Source organism: Echiichthys vipera, assembly GCF_963691815.1.
Source record: "Echiichthys vipera genome assembly, chromosome: 2".
Lineage (NCBI taxonomy): Eukaryota > Metazoa > Chordata > Actinopteri > Perciformes > Trachinidae > Echiichthys > Echiichthys vipera.
The window spans coordinates 8,538,929-8,555,952 of NC_139827.1; the positions used below are offsets into that span (position 1 = coordinate 8,538,929).

General features: G+C 38.6%; 1 protein-coding gene across 1 annotated transcript; it reads right to left on the reverse strand.

Annotated features, from left to right (window-relative positions):
* Window positions 1–467: 467 nt before the first annotated feature.
* Window positions 468–15,883, reverse strand: mnd1 (meiotic nuclear divisions 1 homolog). Its single transcript, XM_083927513.1, has 8 exons — window positions 15,765–15,883; window positions 14,462–14,527; window positions 13,777–13,834; window positions 11,718–11,866; window positions 10,711–10,785; window positions 10,432–10,546; window positions 3,814–3,858; window positions 468–1,083 (listed from the first exon to the last, which is right to left on the reverse strand). The coding sequence occupies exons 1-8, from the start codon at window positions 15,765–15,767 to the stop codon at window positions 977–979; spliced, it is 618 nt and encodes a 205-aa protein (XP_083783639.1). The 5' UTR covers window positions 15,768–15,883; the 3' UTR covers window positions 468–976.
* Between the last annotated feature and the right edge of the window lie 1,141 nt (window positions 15,884–17,024).

The window sequence follows — 17,024 nt, forward strand, 5'->3', positions numbered from 1 at the left end:
AAGCACAGAACAACACAACTACCTGTTTTGCATTTGGTCTGACAGAGAAAAAAGGGAGGAAAACAAGCAGCGCAATAGCCATTCTAGACATGTCATGACAACTTTTGAGTTCATGCAGAAAGTGAGTGTGCAGCTCTGAAACAAAACATAGATTTTGCAACGTTTCAGCCGATATTTCAAAAGAAGTTTAAGCACAAAAGATAGGAGGCCTGGTGTGAATTCATTTACACGGCATATTAAGTTTTAAATGAAGACAACTGTAGAAAAGAGCTGGTAAAATTCAAAGGAACATTTTATTTGCAGTCTGAGAAAAGAGGTTTTGCAAAAAGTAAACAGTATTTTAAATATTTACAGCACTTGTACACATAACACATCCTCAAAATATCCTCTGTAAGTCATTTCTCCTGTCGGCCCCGGTGCTCTTTTTTTGCGAACGAAGAGGGCTGGATGAAGCTCACAGGGGGTTTTTACTTTTTCCTTCCAGCAAAAACAAAAGATAGCATCAACAAAAAAAAGGAAAAGAACAGAAGCTTCATTCCAAACCATCTGTTTAAACCATATACATCAGTTCACTGGCTACACAGATGTGTTAAGTGTTGATTCATTTCCATCATCGACTTGGGGCTCTCAGTTTTCATGCAAACAGGTGTCCCAAAAGTCAGGCTGCTCGGTTGTGTTCATCAGAGAAACCCCTCACCCTTCACAGCACCTAATGATTCGTGCTTCTCTTCTCTGGTTGCACCAAAGCAACATATCAGCTGATGAAGTCCATCTGCTACAGCAAAATTACTGATATCCATCCTTATTCAAAGCCCACTCCAGACCATAAATATAAATCCTGGTGCATTTATTTCCACTCTAATACACAGAACATAAACTAGAACTGCAGAGACCAGCAACACTGGCTCCAAACTGATGCGTTAATGCTTTTTTCCCCACTTATTGTGACGTTAAAGTCTGGTAGAAAAGCCGGCAGTCAGTCCATGTAGTCAAAGTCCTCAGGGATACCAAAGGCTTTATCAATGCGGCTGTCATCAAAGGAGAACTTCTTCTTCGTCCATGACTTGATGGCAAAAACATTGTCTGAAAACAGAAATCAAAATCTATGTTTTAAGAACCAAAGTACACTGATGCACTTGCCCCTCCAGTGTTATATATATATATATATACAGAGAGCACAGTCAGTCGGGGATTGAGAGGATATTCTTGGACTTGAGAACGATGGTTGAGTCCAAGAACAAACCATCTGTCTTGTTGCTCTGATGCACTTGCTCGATGCGGTTTTTGTGAAAGTTGAGTTATTTTGGCTGAAGATGTGATTAATACAATTTGGCAAATTGGGGAGAACTTAATGAGAGTGGGACCCTCTATACAAAAGCAATGTGCACCAGTTTTTAGCATGAAAAAATTTCTAAGTGCAGATTTGATACCATATGTCTGTCAAGTAGAGCTGTGTGCACGATGAAGTGTTAGCAAATGATGAGAAATGTCCCTTATTGAGACTGGTTCCCTCAGTGTGTTACAAAGCAGATGAATACATGTGATCTCTCCAGACCATTTCCATTCATCTCCTTTTACCTCTCACGTTGTTGACTTTAATATAAACTGTTATCAAAGCAGTAAAATAGTTCTTGAGTTTGATGTATGATGGTGAATCTACCTTGATCGTCTAATGTGAGAATACATTTTTGTATACACAAGTCGTACAGGCATAGACTTTCAAAACACATCGGCTTATTAAGTCTCCAAGTAGCATGGACAATATAGTTAATTACTATTGCAGTTTCTTTAACAATCCAACATGAGTTTCTGTTAATTGAGGGAAAGAGCCTTTTAAAGTGAGACAGGCTGAACACTGTGGATGTGTCACCCGTTTTAAGAGTAAGTCAAATTGCTTCCTGTAGATAAACACCTGTTTTATCAAGAGCTTAGGTCAATACACTGTGAATCATGCCATTAGTAATGCCTTTCACCGTACTCCAGTGTTGGAATGATTATGCAGTTGAAGTGCAAGTGATTAACTGTGGCAGGGCTTGTATGGGAGACTTTTTTTATGTGTGGGTGTGTCTCAGTACAACATCGTATGCTGTCACAGAACACGTTGCAGTCACCCACAGGCAATTTAATACATAAGTAGGGTTGTTAGTTAAGCCTGCAGCAGTCTGTTTGAGAGAAGCTGAAATAACACCAGCTACAAGGCAATAAAAGCGACATCCTTAATGTTTAGTTTAAAAAATAGAAAAGGTGCAAAAGAGATGCAGCCACTTCTTCCACCAAGCCCAGACGGTTTGACTTTGCTGTGTGGATTTTGGTGAGAATTTAACAGAGTAACACATTTGCCGCTAATTGACAGAAATGACAAAATTGTGTTTGTAACAGGAAAGCTGAGAACATTGCAGCTTGTCTTACAGAAGACAAAACATTGTACTTGTACTAAGACAGTTATTGTACACAGTACTTCATTCATTCACTAGTGTCCACCACAGGGAAGTAAAAGTCATGGAAGCAGCAGATGTGACTCATAGTTTCTTTAAATGAGTATGCATTTATGGAAGTAAAGCAAAAATGTGCCAACAAAAACCGACAACGTGACTTTGTTGACTAGTTACAGGCCATGTTGACGCTAAAGAGTCAAAACATCACAGACCCGGTTGGTTACCATGATCCCAGAAGGTCAGCTGTCTCCAAGGTTACCGCTTAGGTCAATGAATGCACACAGAGAGCCTAAGTGTTGACTGCCTGGAGTTGACACGTTGAACACAAAGTTCCCTTACAGCCTGAGTAATAGATATTCTTAAAGTCCCCTTCCATTAAAATACTTTTTCTTTTTCTTGTTCCGACGGTTGGATGTTTGAGCTGCATTGTGCAGAATGATGCACGTGCAGAGTTTGACAGGAGAAACCTGTTCTCACATTTATCTGCTCTATCTAAGCTCATTGAAAAATTCAGTTTTAAGGGGCGGGCCTACGTGTAGGATTTGTGACATCACAACTAGTTTGGAAGTCAATCCGTGACCAATATACAACGTGAACAGGTGCAATGAAGAAACTTGAAGTGACAGTGACATTTTGTGCCCAGCAGGGAAATTTTCGAAATTAACATAATCTGCATATTTATAGAGTCTAGGGTTGTTTTTTTTTAATTAGGCAGAAGTAGTAGAGTTTTCTTTTTTTTATTGTTGCAAGCAGACTATTTGTACATGTGTTAATAAATGTCTGGAGGGGAATATTCAGAGGCAGCTTTCTACAATAACTGTATTATTGATCTGGACCAAAGGTTGAAACTAATGCTCAGAGCCGCAACGATCACTGATCAATAAGCCGATCAACAAAGAATGAGTTACATAGTCCCTGGGTCCAGCTTCTCAAATGTGAGGATTTTTATGGTTTTCTTAGTCACATTCATTATATAGAAAACCGTACATTTAGGGTTTAAACTGTTGGTCAACTACAACAAGCAATCCTCGATGTAGATGATTAACCAAATACAAAAAATGATGTTGTAATGTAAACAATCGTTGCAGCGCTACTAATGATTATTATCAGTATTGATTAATCTGCCTGAATATACTGATTAATAAACTGCTTGGTCAGAAATGTCTCCTTTTGTCGGTTCAACAGTCCAAAACCCCAAACTTTTTAATTTACTTTAACGTAAGGAGGTTCGACGTTTAAAGATGTCAAAAATGAAATGGATCAAATTCTGATTGAAAAAGCTGAAACTGAATCATCAGAATAGTGAACTCATTTCTGCGGTTCAATTCCAGACTTATTAAATATGCATGTATTACTGTAAAAAGTTGAGATGACTCACCTGTCCACCTGGAAACAGCTTCTTTTGCTACGACATTTGACTTCCCTGCAAAACAAAATGTATGATAAGAATCTGTAGTTTACATTATATATGCAATTTTCTTTAGAAGTAATTATTAGACTATGCTAGATGCAATCAATCAAAAATGTTTAGGTTTCTTTAAGTTTATCAGTTGAATGTAACATCATTCCCTTGAGTCGGTTTTGCATTATTGCTCAAAACAAGATCAGCTCAGATCTGTGAAACGTAAAAACACCAGCTGAACAAAGCATTTCAAAAGAGTCAAATTAGAAGTTACACTTAATCATGTTGTGTGTGTATAACGACTGAAAAGTCATGTTGCAAATGACACGTCTATTTTGTGTTGCAAATCCTTTAAGCATGTGACCCATTGCTCATGAGCAAGACTCCCATATTGTGCACAAGTAAAATAAGTAAAGTAAAATGAAAAATGTCTTCTGCAACAAATGTATTGCAGGTGTTGTGAATTAGACAGTCACAAAACACTGGACACAAGACGGAAAACATACTGGGAATGTGGTCAAAACTGAAATTCAGCAGCAAACAATATCCTTTATGGAGAAAATGTGTGGTCAGTGATGTGATGGTTGGGTAGCTACAGCCATACTGTATGAACAAGTGGAGATTTACTATTAAATTCAAGTGGACAGGCTGGTGGTTTAGGCTGCTCCTCCCCTGCGGCTGTAGCTGTAAAGAGTCCACCTAGAAACCTGAAACAGAGCTGAACAATGTGCTCCAACTGGATTGCTCTCAAGCTGTAAAATACATATTTGGTGACCCATAAAACTGGATTGTAGAAGAACAGCAGGTAACAAAATTAAGTTGCTAGGCACCTGGAATAATATCTCTGGAAACCTTTTGTTGAACATATATTAACAATTAAAAAGATAAGAAGCTTATTTGGCTGCTTTGCTTAGAAGACTGGGCTGCAGCTTCCTCAAATAAGACCAATGTGAGCTATTTTAGGCCAAGCTCAATTTACAGCAGATTTGGCAGACTTCCCCCCCGATTTGTCCTTCATGAAAATCTGATGAGCGATGTGATCCAAGGACTTGATCAGTAGCAGTATCACTGACCGTCATTTCAGTATTCATTGAGAATGAGAACAATGAGAAGAAACATTGACATTCACAATAGCAGCTGCAAGTGGGAGGGACTAAATGAAATAACTTCTGAGTCATGAAGCTGCTGATTAATGTTTTAATGTCTGTTGTGCCTGGCCAGGTGTAAAGGGCACCCTTTATATAACCATATCAGATTAATAAAAACATAATAAATATCATGCACAATAGTACACGTCCACCAATACTCATGGTGCTTTGCTACAAAAGGAAGAATAATAAAGGTAGGAAAGGAAAGTTGGTCACAAACAATGTTTTCCTTTGGTAAATAAGTCTTCTAAACAAAAATCATCAATGAGTCTGTGTACTATTGTTTTTCTCTTTCAGTATGGTTGGAAATAAGCTGTGTGAATTCATGAGTCCGACTTTTTATCTCAAAGTGTCATATCTGCCACGCACATGCCTGTGTCTGTGTCTGTGTCTGTGATGAGGTGTGTTTGCCCTTCCCTTGTCTGATGGTTTTTTACCCCGCCTTTCACCACATCAGCTATTTGGTATCTATGGGTGTGGTAACAACAAACATGAGCTGACGAAATCCAACTTAATTCAAAATGTTTTTTGTCCGCTTGTCTGGCACCAACACTAATATTTTCATTGACAATTACGCTGAGAATATTTCACTGTGCCTTTAATAGGACTCAAGTCTGATCAAATGGGAAGTGAACACTACTTCACTACACTGTCTACAATCCACAAATGTAGGTTTTGGCTTGGCTTGTTTGTATTAGTGGGTGTGGCAACCGCTGTCAAACATGCCCAGGTCAATCAAAATAGTACGTATTATAATAAACAGTAATGTGGGTCTGGTTTTATGTCAACAGAAGTAAAGTTCAGGAAGTAAACCATGCTAACGCTACCTTTTAAGCTACTTGTCACCAAGAGCGACGCTATGCGACTAGACAGGCTGGTGAGGAGAGCTGACTCAGTGGTTGGCATGGAGCTGAATTCCCTTATGTAAATGGCAGAGAGAAGGACCCTAAATAAACTGCTGTCCAGTATGGACAATGCCCGCCGCCCTCTGCACAGCGCATTCACTAAGCAGGAGTGTGTTTGGCAGTAGACTGAAGCGGTCTTTTGTCCCACAGGCGATACAAAAATCTGTCATTGGGTCAGTCAGTTACGCTTTCTGCACAAGTTGCATTTGTTTATATATATATACATATACACACACACACGTACTAATATATCTTGCAGTTTTCACTTTTTAATTAATTTCTCACTAATTGCTTACATAAATATCTAACTATATATCTACTTTACTGTTAGAAGATAAAGCAAATATTTACCTTTAACAGTATGTTTCTAACAACTATTGTTAAAGTTTTTTTTAATAACCATATTATAAAGTTATCTATCATTCAAAATCCCATTCCTTAATCCATTGAAAATGACACTTAAGTAGTAGTAGTACTAAAGTGCATAAGTATTATTAGCAAATGGACTTTCACCACACAGACATTTGCTTTTACGATGCTCTCTGAACCAACGAGCACCCTATATGCATGAACAGGTCTGAGCCTTTTCTGCAAGTTCAGTCCAGACCCCTCAGCAGTAGACATAACATAATGTCGTACACTCTGTGCATAGCGACTCACAGCTCTAAGAGCACAATCCAAGTTCCACTGAAGGGAGATGGTTATCCGTATCAAAGCTGTGTGTGGTGTAGTTAAAAAAGAAAAGAAAAGAAGAACACCTGTAGGTAAGTGGATACAGGGTGAATGTGAAAACAAAGCACAAGAGTTTGAAAGTAAGAGAAAGTGTCAACTTTCACTGTCTCACTAACTAAGAGGTTTATCTCTAGAATCTGGGTTCATTTATGATCTGCAGCATTCTCTGTAACTTTCACTATCATACACAAGTCAAAGCAGAACATACACACAGAAAAGACACTTAGGTTTTGCCATAACCTCGATTCATAGTGGGGAGAGCCACAACCAGTGAGAGTTGAGGCATCTACTTTTAAGAAATCAACACAAATTACTGCCACACGTCAGAGAGCAACACCAGAGTTCACACACACACACACACACACACGCACGTCAGTAAAGAAATAGGAAGGCTCTGGATTCCACATACTGTACACCCACTGGCAATATAGATACACATTAAACACATCCATGTCAATATTTTAAGAGGGAAAATCCCTTTGTAGACTCTGTTGGGGGTAGCTGTAAAACAAAACTTTCCTGGGGTTGGGATTGTGACTCCAGCAGCTGCTGCAGAGATTAAGCTTGGCAATAACTTTATCACAGGCACACAAGGCTGAGTTTCTGCAGAGGGTCTTACAATGGGATTATAAAGTCATTTCTCTGGGACTAAAATAAAAATGTTAAGCGTTTACGAAGGCATTTTTGATTTTAGCTTATTTTGGCACCAAGTAAAAAACAAAAAAATATTCCATGCATCTACCCTACAGTGTAAAGAATATTTATCCAGCCGCAACAAAAAATATATCACAGGAATGTAATGCTAATCCGCGAGACAGTAAATCTGCGATATATGTGACTATTCATATCGGTGAGATAAAAAACTATTTGCGATACTTTTTTAACAGTAAATGGTGCGACATACTTTTAACTTTGCTTGTCAACGTCATACGTCCCTCACGTCAGTAGACAGCAGTGCCACCATGATGCTGAAATTTAGGATACGGACCAGACAAAAACAGTGTGCAAATATTGCACGAGAGTGATGAACTACACAAACAGCTTAACCAACATGATGCTGCGACAACACAGAGAGAAGCTCCGGTCACCGCTGCCTCAGTGAGAAAAGAGACTAAAAGGCCAAACCAAGCTGACGAGACGATTTACAACCCCGCTCACCAAACGAGTGCAAGAACCAATGAGATTATGAGGGGCACTGGTGTTTATACGAGGGTGTTCTTCGTAGTTGACAAAGAATTTCCACCTCTGTTCCTGTGAAAGGTTCGACAGCAGGAACAGTGAGAACGTAAAACGTAAATTTCAAGGTACACAGGCCAAACCTTAGTTTGTGTTTGTGCTTAAATGTCAATTATTTCTTCTGTTATTCAAACATATATGTTCAGTTTTGCTTTGCAAAGAAAAGGAAATATGCTCTGCTTTGCATGGTTTATACCCCAGAAATAATCATTCTTTAATTCAATAAAGAGAAAGAGAAATGTATATTTTGTAGTTTTTAATAAAGGGATCTTTTTCACTCGTAATTTGTCTTCAAATTCATTTTGTGAAAATAAATCGTGGGAAAATCCTATAATGAATTGTATTGAATCAGGAGTTCAGTGTATCGTCACATCCCTATCATCTTTTCTAGGTTATTTAAGCTCTAAATTCACTTTCTATTTACACTTTATTCCAAACTAAGAACCATTATGACTAAATTATATGAACATTTTGACCATAATTTAGAGATGTACTGTGTCAACTACTTAATACTCTTGACATCAGACTATAACCTAGAAGAGTGAATGTAATTACCTTAAGTGTAAGTTGGCTTTAACAATTATTTTAACTGAGCCACAAATTAGTCAGGGATTATTTGCCTGCATGTCCTTGTGATTGCCCGTTGATGAAGCAATATTTGTGTCATGTTGGAGTGGGAATAAAACAGCAGAAGTGTGTGCAGACTAAATGCATGCTTGGTGCAACACTGGGAGGCGCAGGTAAACAAATACAATTTTTTATGACACCACACGTCACATGTGCGCATAAGGTAACGCAGCCCTTTTACGGGTGAGCAGTAACATGAACCCAAGGCAGTATATGATTTTTGTAATACCACTAATAGCTGTGTGCATTGTGTGGACATACTATAGAAGAGGAGTCATGGCCAGTGGCCTTGCCGCCTTCTTCTTTAAAGCATATAACTCCAATCCCTGTGAGCCGAGAGGTCAGACGTTACATGGTTCATTTAGACCGCTATTAAAACTGACACGCAAGTCATCAGACCACAACAGAAAATGTCTCTGTTTCAACAGGAAGGCTCACACAGTTCACACTCACCGTCTTGTGTCAACATGTAACCAGTTTGTGGTTCGAGCCGACAGTTTAAAACCGACATAAGAGCGTACCTCAGATGCCTCTGGTGTGACCACTTGCGATCGGTTTTCACTTCCTTGTTCAAATTTGGTTTTAAAACGTGAGAGACTGTAACGCTTTGTTCCCAGCAGTACGATTACAGACCAGTACCTGCACCCCAAAAACCATGTCTCAACTTGTGACGAAGGCAAATAAACCGTATTCCACTGTGTTTGGGAGAATTGTTCTCTACACAAACTATGAAGTCGACTGTTCAATGACGCAAGGGAAGCATTTGCATTCACACTGTGATAATGTGGTCACATGTGCCTCTGGTCACCACTGAGCTTAGCTAAAGAGATTGAATCCTATGCATTTTATTTAGAGCTGTCTGAACATTTGAGATAGCTTTCAGTGAAATGTGTGGGGAGGGAATTTGATGGGGTAAAGTGTGTTTTTTTCAACATCCTGCATATGTGTTCTCAGCATTATGAGAAGGATATTTTATTTGGTGGCGTAGTTCATTGCAGCACTGGTTATTTGATTTTTTTTTTCTCTTATCATTTCCATTAATGTGCCTTTCTTTGTGTGCTTGATGTGATGAAAAGGGGTGAATAATATTAATGTCTGCCAACTGTACTAAGGTCTTATTTGTACCAATCCTATATTTGACAATAAGTGGGAGGTTGCACGGAAATAATCAAGCTCTTAATGCACACTTTTGTTTTCATTACCAGGTGTGAAACCACTTATTCTCAGTTTGAATCATATAGAATCTCCTCAAGTGGCTTATTTCTTGGACGTTGCCCAACTCTTTATTTTCTGCCTCTCTTCTTCAGAGATCCTCACTGAATGCAAAAAGCACCATGTGCCTTAAAGAGCCACCTGGTGTTTCTTTGGTGAGTCTTAATTATTACCTTAGAGAAAACAGCTACAGTATCTAAATACAGGCTTACTGTATGGTTGATTCTTTCAAAACCTCACACAAAATACATGCTATAGAATACAAACACAATTTTAAATCCAGTGGCAACAATCGATTGAACCTTCTAGGTATTATCTTAGTACGTCTTTATACTTTGCACAAATCCACTTTGTACTCGAGGTGCTGTCATGACACACTACATGTACTCGGTGACCAGTAAAATGGAAGCATTTGTGCAATGTAATGCAATCCAATACAGCAGCAACACATTTCACCTTCATGCAGGTCTGCAATACAATATTTAACTGAATCTTATACAACTTCAAACGACACCAACAGCTTAAAATGATCACAGAGTTTAATCACCACCACATTGTCCTGGTCTATGTGAAGCTTCACAGAGGGAGTTTATGATACTGGATTGTTTTACATTTTCCAGGGGATTACAGTTCTCTGGTCAGTGATCGTACGTGACTTGATTGATTGATGCCAAAGCTTAAAATGGACTTTTTGAGGGGGAAAAAATCAACAGTCATGTTGCATCTGTACTTACTCATCTCCTCAACGACCTCTGGGTCACATTCTCTGTACTTCTCCAACTCTGCCTGCAGCTTAGTTCGTTCCTCTCTCAGTGCCTGCAACTCCTTCAGCAGAGAGCTTCTGTCCTTCTACACACGTACACACACACACATACATACACACACACACACAGATCCCTTATGTATTTTACAAGTGTAATTAACATGGAATTGTCATTTTATTATGATTACTTTTCATTTAAAATAGATATTCTTTCTGTACAAGGTGTGGAAGCATATAAAAACATTCTTACTGTATCTTGACGTCCTACTTTCGCTTTTTCAACCGCTTTCTGTGCAGACGCTTTGCGCTGCTTTGCTTCAGAAATCTTCAAAATAAAATAGACTTACATAAGGCATCTGACACCAAACTGCTACCAAGGGCCCGACCGATATGTGAGTTTTGAGGTCGAGACGGATGTTAGAGGGGAAATTTCACCAAATACCGATATGATGGCTGATAGACTGAATTTTTGAGCTGAAAAACTTGCGTTGCTTTGTTAAATGGATGTCAGAATATCAACCGTCACATTACATATTTCGAGTCTACACTTAATCTAATAACATGCTGTGGCGTGTCACCAATGCCTGTTTATTGTAAAGCTTTTGGTATAATTATGTCATAATTTGGTGACAGATTGCTGCTCTACATCATTTAACTTCTGTCCCAGAAATCTGGTGGCCATCATTCTCAGAGGAGTCACCACCCTCACACCATCTGTCCACCATGCAACAGGAGGGGAAGTGGGACGCAACAGACTCCCAGAAATCCAAAACCGAGCAGTGTTATTTTCTGTCATAACAAATCTCTCACAATAGCCACCAAGTGCAACATGAGAGATCCTCAGTTCTAAGTAAGACATAGGACTCATAGTTGTTTTTTACATTTTAAAATGTCTTTTTTTCAATATTAAAATGAAACTAAAACACAGTAATTAAAAAAGGGCCATCTATAATTTGATCACTACCACTTCCCATTTTTCTCTTTGCTTTCTATTACCAGAAGCGCTCTCTGAGCTGTTATCATCATATGCTGACCTCATTCACAGTAAACTACAACGAGCAGTGTCAGCTGAAAACTGAATACAACAACCTTTGGTGAAAATGTGTTCAAATCGATCTTCTCCTTAAACTACAAGTGTTTTCAATGGAGCAATGTTTTTCAGCTCTGGAGAGATGTTTACATCAAAGTCTCTGTGTGTTTCATTGAGTTTGTTTAGTTAACATCGGCATCTCTGAGTTATGAGGTAAGTGTTTTCACCTGGTTTTGCAGACCCTCCAGTTTATTCTTGCGAGCGTGCAGGGCCTTGCTGGGAAAGGCCCAGTAGTAGTTGGATGTACCCACTCTTTCACAGTCCACCATGTTGTCATCCACCAGGCTCTGCAGCACGTCCTTCACACTCATGGGAGCTGAAAGCAACAGGGACAGGAACACACCTCCTACATTAACAGTCCACAATCCTTCATTTTCCATCATTGGACCGCCTTCCCAGCAGTTGATGCTATTTGTGGATTATTTATTGATTTGCGGACGACTGATTTATAGTAGAGGAATGTTGTTACAAGCACGGAAGACTCAAGGCAATATAAAAGGTACCTGACGTTACGTATAATACTGCATTCTACTGAGGATTTAAAAAATATAAGTCAACATCAGAGCTCATTTTTACTGTAGGGAAGATGTACCACTCGAATGTTCACACAACGTAACCCACACATCTGCAGCCGGTTTATGCTTATCTGAGAGAACATCGCATGAGAGGATGTAATAGAGCAGAAGTTCCCTCTTGAACAGTGTCAGCGGTGAAATGTGATACTCCCACACGTTTTGCTCAGCCGGTCCACCGTGAAACTGAAAGAGCGTATCTGCTGTGTTAAGGGCTGAGCTGTGCTTGGCGAGTCCTGAGAGGATGTTGAACAGCAGCAAAAATAAAAACGAGCATCGAAAATGAAAAACACTCTGGATGGATCAATCAAACTCTGTGTGTGTTTCTATTCGTGTCATTCAAATAGCCTTTTCGCCCCTTTTTCAACTTCTGCTTTTTAATGGTTACCAGTATGTTATTACCACTCTTATTTTCAGTTTAGCTGTGATCACTCCCTTGGCCCCTTTTCTCACATGTTCTCCCCTTCTACAGGAAACTGTGCCCATAATGCAGATATCTTGTTGCCCCCTCCCCCCATCACTCAGTAACTACATCATGCCCAAGGAAGGGGGACAAAAACATGTGCTTTTAATCACAGCAACACGATCCAGTTTCTCCAGATTAATCTTATGTCCATTTTAAAACAAAACTCCCTCCTACACAAACATACACACCACAGCTTTGCTCCTCTGCACCACTTAAAAATCCAAGTTTGTATTTTTAAAAATGTTCAATCCAAACTCCTGTCAATGTAAGGCTCCATGTTGACACTGAAGGAAAGTGTTTTATTTAAAACCGAAAGCTTTCAGCGGTTTTCTGAAATACGAGATTGCTGCCATTGATAGGTCTGACTCTGCTCATAAAGAACAAATACAGTTAAGATGGCAACAGCTAGTCCAGTTACCATGGTCATGTTGCAAGCATGTCGCCACAATGTTTTCAAGAATGCATAAGGGTGCAATGCCTGTTGACACTGACTGTATGGTCTTTGAATTAAGCTGATGATATTTGGTATTCATGCATGTTTCATCCCATTTTTTACTCTTTAAACATGTAACAATTTTCATCTTGAGGCAACAAACCTAATAGAAAATCACCTGCTTGTCTCCCAAGCATGATGAATATGTCCTGAATGTTTTAATTTAGTTCATATGTTGTATTTTCTTTAAGAGCTACTTATGTTTTCACAAGTCTAGTCATTAATTATTCTTCTGTCTTAAGTTGTGGTTAACAGGTCAGAGTGTAAAAGTGCATGCGCACATCAACTAGTGTGATGCAGCAATAAATATCTCTGGCTAAATTAAATTTGTGGAGAGTGTATTCAGATATCCACCTTTTGACTGGAGGAAATATACGGTCTGTGTGGTAAATGAGCTAAAGCACGAAAACAATTTTTAAAAAAACAGTATGGTCTATGAAAATATGACAATCTGTTCCAAAATCCTGGCGCATTAGCTTTTCCCTCGGAAATCCCTCGAGTGTCTCTTGTTCAGACTCAGCTCCCACATTCATGTTTTTCTTTCCCCAAAAATAGAGTGACGTTATGTACTTAGAAAACAGTGGGGAACAAAAAGACCGTACCATTTAGTGGATCATGCAACAAACCACCTGGACACATGTGAACAGACCGGTGTTAATAATGTTTCTCTACTGAAACTGTTGATCATTACTCACTTATGCCCTTTTGCTTGGGAGCGATCTTCTCAATGTCTTTCAGCTGAAACACATCTTTCTACAAAGAGAGAATGAAAGAGAAAAACATTTGTTTTTATCATAGAAAATGAACTATTCAACATACAGTACATCTAAGTCTTTATCAGTATCTATGTTTTTAGCTGTACTTTATTTGGGCTTTCTGGAAGTTAATAAAATGGATTTACTGTATTTATGGTTTTATATTCATAGTTATTTTAAATTATAGAGTAATGTGACTTTCAGGGTATTTTCAGTCATGGTTTACATATTTTGCGCAGCCTAAAAGTGTTTCATTTTCTGTACTTTTATTTGCCCGATTTATTTATTTATTTACGACTTTACATTTGTGTGTGCAGATGATGTGTATGTGACTGAGAGAAGACAGAGATACATGACCAAGTGATACATTTCTTCTAAGAGCAACCTGTTCAAAATTAGAACACAAAACCGCCTCACGTATCAAGTCATTACAGATCCATTCGTTGTTCTTAATATGAAAACATTAAAGCTTTATGTCATCGCTGGCATCAAGACTCCATGGTTACAACACCTTGTCTCAGAACATCTCTAATTTAAATACATATAGTCACAGTGTAATCCAGGCAACACATACTGTATTATGGTAATATGGTTTCTACTTTGCCTGTAGTGGGAAAAAACTCACCGTTTCAAAGAAAATCTCCATCATCCGACTTCTCTTCTCCTCCAAACTTAGTCCTTTCTTCTTTGACTGTAACAGATCATTTAAAAGGTAACGAAAGGCCCGGGTAATTCAGGATCATCAGCGTATATTCTACACAGAACCAGAATAATAGGCAAGTGGCAGCAAACACTGGTTGACTGCTTGAATGATTGCATTTCCGTGTAACGATTTCCTAGTATTTAGTATGAAATTTGGACATGTCACAATGCATATCAACCATTTGCTACCAGTGTAGCACTTTGAAAGATGCACATTTAATACATGCAATCACTGCTGCCTATGTTTTATTTTTTTATCTTATTTTAATTCCCCCACAAATTTACTTTCACATCTTCACCAACGTCGCGTGACACAAACAATTGTAGAATAATTTGGCATCATACTTTAAATATATACATACACAAGCCAGACATTTTTCCTTTCAATGAACATTACAATCTTACATTATGATAACAAGAAAGACTACTAAAATACACTATAAAAAAAGGAAATAAAAAATAAATACAAAGTAAATAAATAAATACAAATTGAATTGAAAGTTTGTCTATATAATGACATTTCTCTGAGAGATGTTATATATTGGCTTTATAAATACTTATAATGCTACAAACTAAGGTAGGCTGAGATTTTGAATATTTAGCTTTATGGATGTGACATTTTCCTTTTAGAATAAACAAGTTATTTTTGCTTTAATAGTTGAGAATTGCATCTTTTGCTTCAATTTTAGAATTTGAGTGATTGTTTTGAAAGTGGAAATAATTCTTTATTTTTTTTTGCATAACTCCGAAGTATATTGACACCAGCAGAATAAATGTATAATAGTTGTTTGATGTTTTTAAATCTTGTGCATCTACACTTCTACACCAATGTTGTTGTTGTTGTAATACGGCATCCGGCCACCACCGGCAGCACTGCGCAGCTCTCTACTAGACGACGAAGAAGAAGAAATGTCATCTTTTACATGAAATAAAAATTACCCAAACTCCAGTTGAGAATGTCGTGTTTTTATTATTTCACACCGCGGCCCGTTTCTCTCCGGTTAAAATAGAGGTTCAGCTTTTCTCCGGTATGTTCTTGTATCCGCCCGTCCCCCATTAAAGGACGTAATGAGCGTTAATTTACGTTAAGCTAAATAAAGTGAATGGGTCACTAGGTAACCGTTAGCTAGAAGCTAGCTTGGTAATGCTAACTTAACGTTGATCGTCTGGCGTCTCTGAAGCACCACTATCACATCCCATTCGGGTAAAGATTAATAACTGCTTACCATCTTATTATGTTGGCTGTACCAGCAACCTCTACTGACATCAATGTCTGGTGTTATAACATGTTATATAGCGCAGTTGTTATGTTTGTAATCCGAAACCGTTCAACGAAGGACTGAATTTCCCGCGGAAGGCTGTGAAGGGGCTTCTGTTGCGTTCAGGGCTCCTCGTAAACTCTAAACTCCCCGGCCCCGTGCTGGATAGTATGGAGATAACCTGTTGATTGGGGTTTTGATAAGTTTGTTTATTTTAAAGGCTACTGTGCACTTCTATCTTCTAAGCGTAACGCAGAAAACGATCATGTTTGCCACGGTTTTGGGTTGGTGTATGGTAGTGTCGTCTTCATTAAATGTACTAATATTTCCTACTGCAAGGGAAGGCAGCATTCATTTGAAGGGGAGGGGCTATGTTGTTTGACATCACCTTATGATTTTCTGACGCCCTCTGACACACACACACACACACACACACACACACACACACACACACACACACACACACACACACACACACACACACACACACACACACACACACACACACACACACACACACACACACACACACACACACACACACACACACACACACACACACACACACACACACACACACACACACACACACACACACACACACACACACACACACACACACACACACACACACACACACACACACACACACACACACACACACAGTTGAAGCTTAACTAATCATCTGAGACTCATTCTAAGTTTCTGAATTCACACACACAAACACACACAGTGTATGTGAATGATAGCAACTGACAGGAAGTTAACAAGGGCCCAGGTTGTTGCCTAGCAATTAAGGTCTCTGTTTTACTTGGAGAAAACACAAGTTACAGTGTGCTGTGCAGTTTTTGTCATCTCACAATATATTGAAAACTTTTAGAATTGTGAATTTTAAGTGACATTTCTGACATGATTAGTGTCAGTCTCCAAAGGGATAGATGCTATAGTAATAATAATAAAAAATGTATTATATCACCATGTTTTCAGCAACTATGCAAGTTAATTATATAAATGCACTTTATTACAACATAGCCTAAAGTAAGTACACCACAAAATCAGCTATGAACACGATTTTCTTTCCTATGGGCACTTTAATTCCATTTGGCATTACAAATATAAACAAGACAAGAAAACAAATAATTTAACAGGATTGTGTAGAAAATGGATGACCACATTCAGGATAACAAACTGTGCTTGAGGACAAACAAATTCCGACTACGGCTTTCT

Coding starts and splice junctions, on each gene's coding strand:
- mnd1 (XM_083927513.1), bottom strand. Junction 10,547..10,710: donor AAGTAGGACGTCAAGATACA/GTAAGAATGTTT, acceptor GTACGTGTGTAG/AAGGACAGAAGCTCTCTGCT. Junction 1,084..3,813: donor AGCTGTTTCCAGGTGGACAG/GTGAGTCATCTC, acceptor TTCTGTTTTCAG/ACAATGTTTTTGCCATCAAG.